Source organism: Balaenoptera acutorostrata, chromosome X (assembly GCF_949987535.1).
Source record: "Balaenoptera acutorostrata chromosome X, mBalAcu1.1, whole genome shotgun sequence".
In the NCBI taxonomy this organism is placed as follows: Eukaryota; Metazoa; Chordata; class Mammalia; order Artiodactyla; family Balaenopteridae; genus Balaenoptera; species Balaenoptera acutorostrata.
Genome location: NC_080085.1, coordinates 45,146,196 through 45,160,170, shown reverse-complemented (window position 1 = coordinate 45,160,170; position 13,975 = coordinate 45,146,196). Strand labels below are relative to the sequence as shown.

The 13,975-nt window shown below is 46.2% G+C and overlaps 1 protein-coding gene across 5 annotated transcripts in view; it reads left to right on the top strand.

Annotated features, from left to right (window-relative positions):
* The window catches only part of MAGED1 (MAGE family member D1), a 70,488-nt gene extending 57,451 nt beyond the window's left edge, over nt 1–13,037 (top strand). For 4 of the 5 annotated variants that reach the window (XM_057538211.1, XM_057538212.1, XM_057538213.1 and 1 more), the window contains 12 exons: nt 6,913–6,986; nt 7,686–8,414; nt 9,060–9,728; nt 9,861–9,924; nt 10,141–10,220; nt 10,448–10,539; nt 10,766–10,845; nt 10,937–10,979; nt 11,248–11,310; nt 11,884–11,998; nt 12,233–12,618; nt 12,827–13,037. In XM_057538211.1, the coding sequence (XP_057394194.1) occupies nt 6,942–6,986; nt 7,686–8,414; nt 9,060–9,728; nt 9,861–9,924; nt 10,141–10,220; nt 10,448–10,539; nt 10,766–10,845; nt 10,937–10,979; nt 11,248–11,310; nt 11,884–11,998; nt 12,233–12,610 (2,358 nt within the window). In that variant the 5' untranslated portion in view covers nt 6,913–6,941 and the 3' untranslated portion in view covers nt 12,611–12,618; nt 12,827–13,037. Of the gene's footprint in view, nt 1–6,226; nt 6,383–6,912; nt 6,987–7,685; nt 8,415–9,059; nt 9,729–9,860; nt 9,925–10,140; nt 10,221–10,447; nt 10,540–10,765; nt 10,846–10,936; nt 10,980–11,247; nt 11,311–11,883; nt 11,999–12,232; nt 12,619–12,826 lie in introns of those variants that run through there. The other variant, XM_007188467.3, reaches the window with a different exon arrangement.
* The last annotated feature ends 938 nt before the right edge of the window (nt 13,038–13,975 follow it).

Sequence of the window (13,975 nt, the reverse complement as noted above, 5' to 3'; positions counted from 1 at the left end):
CCAAAAGAATAGAAGATATAAAGAAGAATTAAAAAGAAATTTAGGAACTGAAAAATCCAATAAATGAACTTAATCAATAGATGAACTCAACAGCAGAATAAGATGACAGAAGAATGAATTAGTGAACTTGAAGGCGAAATGATAGAAATTATATCTGACAGAGAAAAATAGACTGAAAAACAAAAATAAGTAGAGCCTTCAGGTATTTGTTGGACTATTGCAAAAGATCTAACATAGTTGTCATCATAGTCACAGAAGGAGAGAAGGAGGAAGGGCTGAAAAAGCGGCTGAAAACTTCCCAAATTTGGAAAAAAGCATAATCAGATAGACTCAACATCATCAACCAACAGGATCTAATTGATATGTATAGAACACTCCACCCAACAACAGCAGAATACACAAAACTCTGATGAAAAAATCAAAGAAGATCAAAATAAAAGGAGAGACATACTGTATTCATGGATTAGAACAATCAACATAGGAAAGATGTTAATTCTCCCTAAATTGGTATACAAGTTGAATGCAGTTGCTATCAAAATTACAATAAGATGCTTTGTAGATATAAATTATTCCAAAATGTATGGAAAGACAGAAGAACTAGAATAATAGATAAAATAATTTTGAAAAAGAAGAATAAAATTCTATCCAACTTCAAGACTATTGTATAACTACAGTAATCAGGACTATTGCAGTATTGATGGATGAGTAGACACATAGACCAATGGAACAGAATAGAGAACTCAGAAATAGCCTCATGCAAGTATGGCCAACTGATTTTTGACAAAGGTGCAAAGATAACTCAATGGAAGGATTATCTTTTAAACAAACTGTGCTGGAATGATCGGATGGATTTCTGTAGCTCTGCCTCTCCCATCCCCCCAAATAAAACTCGACCTAGACCTCACATCTCATTCAAAATTTAAATCCAAGTGGATGATAGACTCCCATATAAAAGTTAAAACCATAAGACTTTTAGAATATAATATAGGATAAAATCTTCAGATCCATAGGGCTTGTTGAAGAGTTCCTAGAAATGCCACAAAAACCACAGTCTTTGAAAGGAAAAAAAATCAATAAATTGGACTTCTAAAAAGTTTGCCATGTGACTCTGTTAAGAGGATGAAAACACAAGCTACAAACTGGGAGAAACCAGTTTGCGAACCATGTATCTGACAAAGGACTCATACATAAAATATATAAATTCTCAAGGTTCAACACTTAAAAAAAAAGAAAGAAAACAAACAATCAATTGAAAAATGGACAAAAGACATGAAGAAACATTTCGCCAAAGAGGATATATTGATGGCAAATAGGCACATGTTAAAAATGTCCAACATCATTAGCCATTAGGGAAATGTAAATTATAACCACAATGAGTTATTATTTCACATTTATCAGAATTCCTAAAAAAATACAACACATGCTGCCAAGGATTTGGAGAAAATAGATCCACTCACATATTGTTGGTGGGAATGTAAAATGATACAATCACTCTGGGAAAGTTTGGCAAGTTTCTTATAAACCTAACATGCTCTTATTACACAATCCAGCAATTGCCCTCTTGGGCATTTATCCCAGAGAAATGAGAACTTATGTTCACAGAAAAAACTGTACAAAAATGTTTATAGCAGCTTTATTCTACTAGCCCAAACTGGAAACCACACAGATGTACTTCAGTGGGTGAATGGTTAAACCAACTGTGGCACATCTATACCACTGAATAGTACTCAGCAATAAAAAGGAGAAAAACACACAACTTGGATCTATCTCACAGGCATTATGCTGAGTGAAAAAAGTCACTCAAAATGTGACATACTGTATGATTCCAATTTTATAACCTTCTTGAAATGTTAAAATTACAGAGATGGAGAACACATTAATGGCTTCCAAGGGTTAGGGATAGTGGCGGGAATGGAGGTAAGTGTGACTATAAAGGGGTAGTGCAGGGAAATCTTTGTGGTGACAGAATAGTTCTGTATCTTGGTTGTTGTGATTACTGTGGAAACCTCCACATGTGATAAAGTGACATAGAACTATACACACATGTGATACCAATGTCAATTTCCTGGTTTTGATATTGTATTATACTTATATAGATGTGCTCACTGAGGGAAGCAGCTAAAGGGTACATAAGACTTCTCTGTACTATCTTTGCAATTTTCAGTGTATCCATAATTAATTAAATTTTTTTTAAAATTCTTACGTATGTTAAAGTGGTAGAATTAATAAAATAATTTGCTAAGAGCAGCTGGCCCAGCAGTATTTCAAAAATCATGCCATAAGTATTGGCATGGTTGGATACTATTACTGTCACCACTGAATACTGTATACTGGATGCTGCCCTTGGCCCTGCTACCAATGCTGCACCTAGAAACTGGATTTTCTTGCGGTTCCTGCTCCCACCATCACAGATATGGCATTGAATTCCATCATTGAATCTTTGAATCACTCCTTTCAGATCAAGTGTTAGGTTGGAATTATGACTGTGCAGTAGAAGACTTGACTCGGCAGGTCTGGGGTGTTCAAACCCTGTGCATTCCGAAAAATGTCTGCACATTCCAAAGAAAGGTCCAGCTCTTGACAAACCCCTGGGAGATAACCTCTAAGCCTTTGGCATATCGTGCCTGATTAGAGTCTCTTTGTTCACCCGGGGCTTTGGGCCAACAGATGGTTATGTTAAGAGTATGATTTATAGTGGGGCCTTGAGCCTTGCGGCATTAGTTTGACCTCTGCACAGGCTGAAGACTGAATAAACTAAGGTTAGCCACCCAGGTGTTCCATGCCTACGTGACTGACCTCCAGTAAAATCCCAGGTGCCAAGGCTCAGGTGAGCTTCCCTGGTTATCACACATCTTGCTGGGAGAATTAAGCACTGGCCATACAACTCCACTGAGAGAGGACAACTGGAAGCTCATCCCTGTTCTCTCCTGGACTTTGACTTATGCACCTTTTAGCTTTGTGGATTTAAATCGGTATCCTTTCATTGTAATAAACCATAGCCATGAATGTAACACCTATCCTGAGTTCTGTGAGTGCTTCTAGTGAATCAGTGAACCCGATGGTGGTCTTCAGGACCCCACCACACTGGTAAATCCTAGATCACATTCTCTTAGCTGCTAAGGGAATGTGCAGAAGTGAATATATCTGGCCTTTGTGGCTCTTGCAGTTGGAACTGTTACATAGTATAGAGTATACACACTTACTAAAATGTGAAAAAAACATTTGCAATACGTCTAGCTCTAAGGGATTTCAATAAGCATCTGTAGGACTGTACAAAGAAGTCCCCAAAATAATTAAGACAAAGACAACACAAGAAAAATAGGTAAAAGACTTGCATAAGTACTTTCCAAAAGAAATCCAGTAGGTCCATTCTTATATGAATATGTGGTCCACTACTTACTTATCAGAAATGCAAATTAAAACCACAAGAAGATACCAATAAAATACACATAAGATTGGAAAAAAATTGGAAAAGTCTTATGACACCAAACGTAGAGTATATCAGTCTTACTCCTGGGCATCTGATGTCATAGGAATAAATATTGAGCATTAAAATATAAGGATATATGTACAAGTATTTTATTGCAATGTTGTTGGTATATGCTCCCTCCCTCCGCCAAAACACCTGAAACCAAAATGAATTACCATCAGTGAGAAAATGGTTGAATACATTGTGGTCCATCCCTATTATGGGATATTATGCAGCAATGTAAAAGAATGAATCAGAGGTAGATTAGCATTAACTAAGATAAATCAGATGCATTAAAGTGTATATAATATGATCTTAATTTTTGTAAAACAAAACACATGGAACATGTTTGAACATGAAAGGATATTAAAATGGCTGTTAAAAATGCATGTCTCAGATGAGGGTATAGAGGTGAAAGAAAGTGGGAGGCAGTAAGTAAAAGAATGCAATTTAAAGTATGGCATATATAATGTAATCCTATTTATGTAAGAATATATATGCATAAAGTGTTGTATGAAAAGGTAGCATCAAAATCTTAATAGCAGTTATCTCAAGGTGGTGAGATTTGGAGTGATGGCTACTTAATTTCTAAAATATTTGGGTAATGTTTGAATTTTTAATGATGAATAATAATATGAATATTATTTGTGTAATGAGTAAAAGTAAGTGAATTCATCACAGGAAAGAAAAAAGAGTGCCTCTCAGTTTTCTTGCGTAAGCAGTAGGGTGGATGGTGGGATTCATTCATTCATTTTTGAGCATATAACATATGGCAGGCATCATTTTAGGTGCTAGGGATACAGCAATGAATAAAACAAACAAAAATCCATCTCTCTGAAAGAGAGAGAAGGGCATGACTAAAGGAGAAACACAATGTGCTGAGGAGGAGGATATATGGGACCTGTTAATTGTAAAAGTACCGAGACAATTGCAGAAGTGAGGTAGGCTGTTGGATTATAGATCTAGAACTCATAAGCCAAGTCAAGAACTGGAGATACAGATTTGGGAGCAGAAAGCATATAACATGGTGTTTCAGACCTTTCCTGAGTCTGATCACGTCCCACTGCAGACACTTTACAGAGGAAGTGCTGAGGAAAAACAGGCAGCTGACAGGGGAGGTTGCTATGCAACAGATGAGGAAAGTCATCCAGCCAGGCAGAATTGATGTTGGCCCTTAGGGACCAAACGCTGCAGTTCTTCCCAGCATTAGCTTCCTTTCATATGTTGGCTCCTGGCAGGAGCTGATGCAAGAACAAATGTGAAGTGTACAAAGATCTACCTTGGATTTTTGGAGAGTATCAGTTCAATTTGCATCATTTCACATCTGTATATAATTTTCTGCCTTTTTGAGCCTCTCCAGTCATTCTGGAAGTGCAGCATGTTTGTTGTTGGGTAGGACCCCAGTAAGTGCTACTTGTGCTTCCCATTGAGAAGCCGGGCTCAGAGAATTCCAGTGGCCTGAGTGGGCTCATGCAGCTAGTGACACACTGGTCCAGCACTCCATCCCACGAATTGAGGCCCAGCCCTGGAAGTAAGGAGGACAAACGTTTACTCTCAATCAAGGCTTGCCATGGCTCATACATACAGGTGCCTGATTGTCCTGGCTGCTCCAGCGGGCACCAGGAAGGCCTCAGGGACAGCGTTTGTGCCACTCATAGCAAAGAGGCCTGACGGAGCAGGGAGTGGACCCCAAGGAGCAATTTGCACACCGGGATGGACCCACGTAGAGCAGGCGGGGAGGAGGGCGCGGGGGACTTCCACCTGTGCCCTCCGGGATGCAGAGCGTGAGCTTAGGTCTCAGGGAACAGAACCCTTGCTTGTTTGGGACAGGTGTTGACAGAGCAGGGGAGGTGGGGCGGATCTGTTGCTCAAACTGGAGAAGGGAGGGTGCCTCAGTCCCCGGGCCAGCGATGGTGCAACAGGGGTTTTAGGGTCTGGAAGACCCAGGCCCACATTTTGCATTTTCTGTTTACTGGCTCAGTGTCCTTGTCTAGTTCATGTAATGTCTGTAGCTCAGCGTCTTTATCTGTACAATGGAGATGCTGACATCCACCTCCCAGGGCTGCTGTGAGAGGAAAACAAGCTCCAGCGTAGATCGTGCTGTGAAGTACACGTTGTGCCCTTCCCTCCCCTCCTCCCCGCCTCCACACACAAAATAAATAGCTGGAGCTGCAAAAGGGCAGGAAAGAAGCTAATGTTTATGAGTCTGGAAGCTGTTGGGTGGGGGGGGGAAGATCATGTAGAGTCACGTGGCAGGCACAGACTTTTTCTACCTCCATTAATGTATCCTCTCTGGCCATTCCTTTTCCTAGGCCCCCTAAGTGGATGAGCTTATTTTTAGCAGGAGCCTAGAACTTGTTGCAATTAGAGACCCCACACAGAGACCTCCTTAATAGTGACCTAAGTGCTGCTAGACTAGAGGGTGGAGTTGCATGCCCACCTGACAGGAGGGGCCTTGAGAGGGAGGGATAGAACAGAGACGCATTGCGGAAAAGGTGTGGGGCAAGGGGTGGGATCTAGAGGCACAGCGCATCTGTTTGGGGGAGGGGATATAGAGGAAGGGGAGGGACCGCTGTAAACTGTCCACCTGGTTGGTGGTGGGGTGGTGTGTTGGCAAAGGGGCGGGACTGCTTCCCGCTGCACATGCGCAGCATAGTCTTCAGGGCGAAGCTTTTGTTGGGGAAACGGGAGGGACTCTTATTTGGTCGGTCAGTTCTTGCGCATGCGTACAACCATGTGAGGCGGTGGGAGGTATATTAGGCGAAGAGGCGGGGTCGTCCTAGCTGCCGCGCTGGCATTTTCTCCTGGACAAGGAGAGGGTGCGGCTGCTGAGAGCAGAACACTGCAATCCCGATCCTCTGAGTCGTGAAGAAGGGAGGCAACGAGGGGGTTGGGGTTGGGGCCTGAGGCAAGGTGAGAATTAGCCCCCAGACAGGGCATCTTGCCCCCTGGTGCGGGCCCCCCATTTTTCATCCCGATCCCTTTACCCCGGATTCTGATCCCTCTTCCACTCCCCGAACCCCGATTCACACACCCCTCACCTGATCCTCCCTTATTCAGAATCCCTGTTCGCTCTCTGAACCCCTCCCATCGTTCAGAATCTCTACAGATTTCTCGACCTCGATCTGTACTGTTATACGATTCCTCCTGATTCAAAAACTCCATTCAATTTCCCAAATGCGAATCCCAACGCAATCTGCCTGGATTCAGAACTCTTATATCAACCCCGATTTGAAGCTTCTCCCCGTCGTAGCTTCTCGGGATTCAGAACCTCCATCCGGACACCCATTCACTTTTCGCACTCCGATCTGGCCCGTTCCCCTCACATTCAGCACCTCATCCGCCCCCACAATCAAACCTCAAACACCACCATCTCCCCAAATTTGTTCCTTCGCATTTGCCCTCTGTAGTATAACGCCCAACTCCTCCTCCACACCCCCCAGGCTCTGCTCTTGCCAGAGGGACAAGAACCATGTCTCAGAAAATGGACTGTGGTGCGGGCCTCCTCGGCTTCCAGGTGAGATCTCCACTCCCCTCCCCACCATTTCCCTAGCCGACAGTTCCCCCCGGACCCCTTTGGCTGTCCAGACGCCTGGATCCGATTTTGCCTTCTTGGTGCCTAGATTCCATCATTTTTCAAATTCCCATGGTTTAAGGGCGCGGGGTGGGGGGGGGGGGTCGTCCCTTTTCAGCCATCAGTCCCTGCTCAGAGAAAGGGGAGACCCTGTTAGTAGTCAGGGCAATCTGCCCAGAGAATGCTGGTTGGGTAAGGAACCTTTTTTTTCCATAGTCCTGAGGCTTGTAGAGCTCTCTGCCGCCCCCTCCCCCAACCTCCCGCCTCCACCCTCCCTTTCTCCAGCATTCCCCACCCCCTGCGACCCCCTTATTCTCCTCAACTCCTCAAGGCGGCACTCTTGCTCTGCCTCCTCCTCCTGAGCTCCTACCTCACTCTGCATTGCCCTGTTCTAACCTCACTCCTAGATCAGCACCCCCCCTCCACTTTGGCCCCACCCCTTGTTTAGCCCCTGCCCCACTCAGCCCCTACCAAAAGGTTTGTTATCCCCTTAACCCACGCAGGCCGCTAGATCTCTTCCTCAGCCTTCCTCTTTTTGCACCAACCGCTCGCCTGCACCTCCCCTGCGTGTTCTCTCCCGTATCCTCTCAACCCCACTTCGCAGACCCAGAGATTTAATTTTTTTTCCCCCTGTATTTGCAGGCTGAGGCCTCCGTGGAAGACAGCACCTTGCTTATGCAGACCCTGATGGAGGCCATCCAGATCTCAGAGGCTCCGCCTACCAACCAGGCCACAGCAGCTGCCAGCGCGCCGAATGCTAGTCCTCAGAGTTCACAGTCCCCAACAGCCAATGAGATGGCTGATATGCAGGCTTTAGCAGCTGCCACTAAGCCTAAGACAGCTTTTAAGGCCCAGAATGCCACCACAAAAGGCCCAAGTGCTGCCTATGATTTCTCTCAGGCTCTTAATGCCAAGGAGACTCCCAACACGCCGCCTACAGCAGCCTTTAAGTCCCAGAATGCCCCCCCAAAGGGCCCAAATGCTGCCTATGATTTTTCCCAGGCAGCAACCACCAGTGAGTTAACTGCCAACAAGTCGGAGATGGCCTTTAAGGCCCAGAATACCACTACTACGGTGGGCCCAAATGCCACCTACAATTTCTCTCAGTCTCTCAGTGCCAGTGAGATGGTCAACACTCATCCCAAGACAGCCTTCAAGGCTTGGAATGACACCACTAAGGCCCCAGTAGCTGATACCCAGACCCAGAATGTTAACCAAGCCAAGATAGCCACTTCCCAGGCTGACATAGAGGCTGACCCATGCCCAAGTATCTGTGAATCTGATGGTGCAGCTGCACAGACATCAGCAGATGGTTCCCAGGCTCAGAATCTGGAGTCCAGGACTATAATTCGGGGCAAGAGGACCCGCAAGGTGAGATCCCTGCTAGTCCCACTTTGCTTTGGGGGCTCTCTTTTCTTCTCTGAGGTGGTTCATTTGTTCTAAACAAAACAAAACTGAATATATATAACTGTCTGTATTTGACCAGGTTGTAGGTGTTAATTCCTGTTCTCTGAGTGTCCACAGACTAATGGGGAGATGAGACATGGACACATAATATATACAGCCTGTATGTAATTCACTTTACATTTTGAAAGTAGCCACCATGTGTTAGGTCTTGGCCTAGGCACATTCACACAGGTTATCTCACTCACTAAATCTTCAAGGTACCTCATACCAGCTAGGGATCATAGTTTCAGTTTTATGAGAAGGAAACAAAGTCCCAGAGAGGTGAAGTGACTTGAGTGATTTGTCCAGGGTGGTACAAGCAGAGCCAGTGGTGGACATGGGAAGAGGAGAAGCCTCAGGCCCCACCCTTGGGTTGCTCCTGGCCTGGTTCAGAGATGAAACTCCTGCCTGGAAGACAGTGAAAGACAAGCCCAGGACTCAGGGTGACCATTGGCTAGTGGGTCAGGCTGTCACTACAGGTGAGGGTTTTAGGGGGCCTTCCTGGAATAGATATGGTGAGGACATAGAAACAGTTGGTGACCCTGACCTTCCTTTTCTCTGATGATGCAGATTAATAACTTGAATGTGGAAGAGAGCAGCAGTGGGGATCAGAGGCGGGCCCCACTGGCTCCAGGGACCTGGAGGTCTGCACCAGTTCCAGTTACCACTCAGAGCCCACCTGGCGCACCCCCCAATGTGCTCTGGCAGACCCCATTGGCATGGCAGAACCCATCAGGCTGGCAAAACCAGCCAGCCAGGCAGACCCCACCAGCACGTCAGAGCCCCCCAGCTAGGCAGACCCCCCCAGCCTGGCAAAACCCAGTTGCTTGGCAGAACCCAGTGATCTGGCCAAACCCAGTGATCTGGCAGAACCCTGTGATCTGGCCGAACCCCATTGTCTGGCCTGGTCCAGTTGTCTGGCCGAACCCATTGGCCTGGCAGAATCCACCTGGATGGCAGACTCCACCTGGATGGCAGACTCCACCAGGCTGGCAGGGTCCTCCAGATTGGCAAGGCCCTCCCGACTGGCCACTACCCCCCGATTGGCCACTGCCACCCGATTGGCCGCTTCCCACTGACTGGCCGCTCCCACCTGACTGGATCCCCACCGATTGGCCAGTTCCACCTGACTGGCAGAACCTGCGCCCCTCACCAAACCTGCGCCCCTCTCCCAACTCGCGTGCCTCACAGAACCTGGGTGCCTCACAGCCCCGAGATGTGGCCCTTCTTCAGGAAAGAGTAAGAACTGTAACTCCCCAGTCACTTCTCCCCCCACCCCTTGCTCTTTTCATTGTTGTCTTTCCATCTATAATTCAACCAAGTGTTCTGTAAATATCTTATAACTTTAATGATTTCCTTTTTCCCTCCCAGGCGAATAAGTTGGTCAAGTACCTGATGCTTAAAGATTATACAAAGGTGCCCATCAAGCGCTCAGGTAGGTATCCAGTGCCCTCTCCTGGAGCTCTGCTCTTCCCCTCACCCTGTGCTCTGTGGACATCTCTTTGCTTGTATGTCCCCTCCTCTTCAATCCCCTCCTTCCATGGTTGAGTCTTCCTTTTTCACTGACTGTGCTCCCCTGGGCAGGTCTGGCAAAGAGGTCGCAGCTCTGTGACCCCTGCTCAGCTCAGGTGCTCCCTCCTCTCTCCTACAGAAATGCTGAGGGATATCATCCGTGAATACACTGATGTGTATCCAGAAATCATTGAACGCGCATGCTTTGTCCTGGAGAAGGTGAGAAGGCAGCCCTGAGGAACAGAATGATGGGGAAAGGTTTCTGGTTTTTGTTTTTGATAGATATCACAGGAAAGTCTTGATTTAAAAGATTCATGGGATTCCTACTGGGAGTTTAGGGCAAGTCTCACAGGGAGGCGAAGGAGTAGCTGAGTGTGGGTAGTACTGAGTGTGGGTAGCTTATGCTAGATTTTGTAATTTCATAGTCTGTTTTCTTGTCCCTGTAGAAATTTGGAATTCAGCTGAAGGAAATTGACAAGGAAGAACACCTGTATATTCTCATCAGTACCCCTGAGTCCCTGGCTGGCATACTGGGAACGTAAGATGGGAAAGGAGGTGGAACATTGCCTTTCTCAGTGATGCTTTTTTCCTGGAGTTTCGAGTAGGTCAGGGTCCAGGATTCAGGGTCACATAGCAGGTCATGGGCAGACCTGGGGTAGAATTATCCCCTAGCTGAGGAATACTTGGGAAGCTAGATGGGTAAGCTGCCTGGGGTGTCTCATGCAAATGACTGCTGAAAATATATTCTTTTTGTACTTCTTTAGGACCAAAGACACACCCAAGCTGGGTCTCCTCTTAGTGATTTTGGGTGTCATCTTCATGAATGGCAACCGTGCCAGTGAAGGTGAGTGGCTGGGCCAGCAGCTGGGGGTTGGCTACCGCCTGATTTCCACGCTCATTTTCCGTCCCTTGTCTCCCCTTGCCTCCCATTGCAGCTGTCCTCTGGGAGGCACTACGCAAGATGGGACTGCGTCCTGGGTATGATTGGGCTCTCTCATCTCTTGCCTGTTTATATCATCCTTTGGCAACAGAGGATGGTCCCAGGATTGCATCAGCCTGGTGGTCTAAGGGAATTGGTTTGGGGAGGTACAGAGCCCAAGGATGTGACCTGGGTGGATGGGGAAATAGTCCTGACCTCTCTGCCTCTTCTCTTGTCTCTGACCTCTGTGCTGGAAAACTCTTTTCTTTCCTTGCAATGTCATAGTCTCTGATTATGGATCCCTTTTTTTTTTTTTGTTACTATCAGGGTAAGACATCCCCTCCTTGGAGATCTGAGGAAACTTCTTACTTACGAGTTTGTAAAGCAAAAGTAAGTGATGCCTAAGCAGCTTTGTCTGGTCTTCATGAATTCTGTGTGCTGGTCAGCCTCAGAAAGCCCTTTCCATGCTCATTTCTTATACTAACTATACCTATACCTATGCATATACACACACATATGTACGCAGGAGTATTTATTGAGTATACTCCTTGTGGTTGGATTTTCCTGCAGTATAGTGATCTTGCAAGTGGAGCCTGTCCACCACGCCCACAGTAGATATTCCAAAGGCTGGGCTTAGCTGAGGCTTTGCAATGGGCCTATCTGTGGTTCAATGACAAGATTATAAGAACTTGGAGCTAGAGTTGTAACAGAGGGGGTGAAATTAAGTGTTGTCCTTTCTATGACCCTACACAAGCCACCCTCCAGGCCTAGGTGACTGCTTTGTGTAGAAGCACTGGCACAGGAATTCAGAGGCCTGATTATTAGAGGGTAAATCTGTGTTTAGGAATGAGACTGGGGCGAGTTGCTACCTGAAATCTGGGATGTCAGAATCTCAGATTATTATGCATTGATGGACTGTCATTCTGCCTGGGTAGAAACAAAGGCCTTTCTCCTCTTTCTAAGGTACCTAGACTACAGACGAGTGCCCAACAGCAACCCTCCTGAGTATGAGTTCCTCTGGGGCCTCCGTTCCTACCATGAGACTAGCAAGATGAAAGTGCTGCGATTCATTGCAGAGGTAATAGAGGAACTGCAAGACTCGATAGGTTAAGGGATGAAGTATGACTGGCTGGGAAAAGTCCAGAGCAGGAATGAGATTTTAGGTACCACACATGGTAGGTACCACATTATTGGTGGTATTTGTTGTTACCACATAAACAGTATCACAAAGTAGGATGCTAAATATATAGTAGGTGCTTCATAAATATTAACTAATACTATTATGGGTTTTATTTTCTACTCCTCATCTCAGGTTCAGAAGAGAGACCCTCGTGACTGGACTGCACAGTTCATGGAGGCCGCAGATGAGGCCTTGGATGCTCTGGATGCTGCTGCAGCTGAGGCTGAGGCCCGGGCTGAGGCAAGAACCCGCATGGGGATTGGAGATGAGGCCGTATCTGGGCCCTGGAGCTGGGATGACATTGAGTTTGAGCTGCTGACCTGGGACGAGGAAGGAGATTTTGGAGATCCCTGGTCCAGAATCCCTTTTACCTTCTGGGCCAGATACCACCAGAATGCTCGCTCCAGATTTCCTCAGACCTTCGCCGGCCCCATTATTGGCCCTGGTGGTACAGCCAGTGCCAACTTTGCTGCCAACTTTGGTGCCATCGGTTTCTTCTGGGTTGAGTGAGATGTTGGGTAGGTATATCACTTTGGATTGGGCACTTAAGGTCATTGGGAGATACAGAATCCATGGGAATGTATTTATGTGCTCTAGCTGGGAGTCCTAGGAAACACGTGGTGGGGAGCTGAGGGAAGTATGGGGAAGCAGTATTTATTTATGTTCCTTACTATTTGGTATATATAGCATTGATTTTTACATTTTTTTTCTTTTTTATATTCACAGATATTGCTAATCAGTTGCAATAGTCTTTCCCCTGAGTGAGGCTGAAGCCTCAGAATCCTTCTAAACACAGCTATCTAGAGAGCCACATCCTGTTGACTGAAAGTGGCATGCAAGATAAATTTATTTGCTGTTCCTTGTCTATTGCTTTCTTCCCCCCTTGTGTGCTGTCAAGTTTTGGTATCAGAAATAAACGTTGAAACTGCAAAGTGAATTAGATGTGCTCCCTGTTTTTTCTGTGTTTAGGGAGAGATCAACATGTTTATATGGGAGAGATGGGGCCTCAGTTCTAGCCTGAAGGGCAGATCAGCTTTCTGACTAATGGATAGGGAAACAAAGGAGGGATTGATGAACACGAATGTTAATGAGGTCTAAAAAAAAGTATGGTATTAAATATCACTGAAGTGACTCATATGTGATAGATATGCTGCTAGGTGTTTTGAAGTGACATTGAAAGATGAAAGAATGAGAGAGGGTGTAGGTGGTCAGACAGTTGCATTTAAGAAGACGGAGGAGGTAGAACTCCAGGTAATAATAATAAAGTTCGGAGAGTGGGTGGTTGAAGGTGAGGGAAGATAACTGTTCCTGGAGATAATGTTCTGGGGACTCCAGGGTGTTGGTTGTATTATCCATGTGGAAAGTGAAATGACCCCAGGATGGGGGCAGGAATAGGAGCAGAGAACATGATGAGCCAGGTGCCAGAGTTTCCTGTGTGAGAAGGAAGATCTCATACCCCTAGTCACATTGCCCATAAAGGGGCAGTCCCACTGGCGCCCCTTACCTCTGGAAATGCTGCCCAGGAATCTGCCTCTAGAAAGCCTTCACAATCCCCACCCCCACAGGAGCAGGGCCTCATCACAGAGACAAGGTCTCATGCATAGTGAAGGAGGCCTCACAATGGCCACTTCTCCCCCTCCTGCAGGGAGAAAGAGGAACCTTTGTTGCTCAGGGAACAAGAATTGAGAAAGTAAGACAAAGCTCCATGCAGAGCCAGACAGTCTTTTGGCTGTGACTGTGAACGGGGATGGCTTGAGCTGCTGAGGTCTTGCTGGAAGCAGAGCTCTCTCGCGGAGGATCAACTTAGAGGCCATAACTTCCTCAGAGGTTTAGTGTTACCTAAGCATATGGGCAAGGGCAGACGCAGGAGCTCCT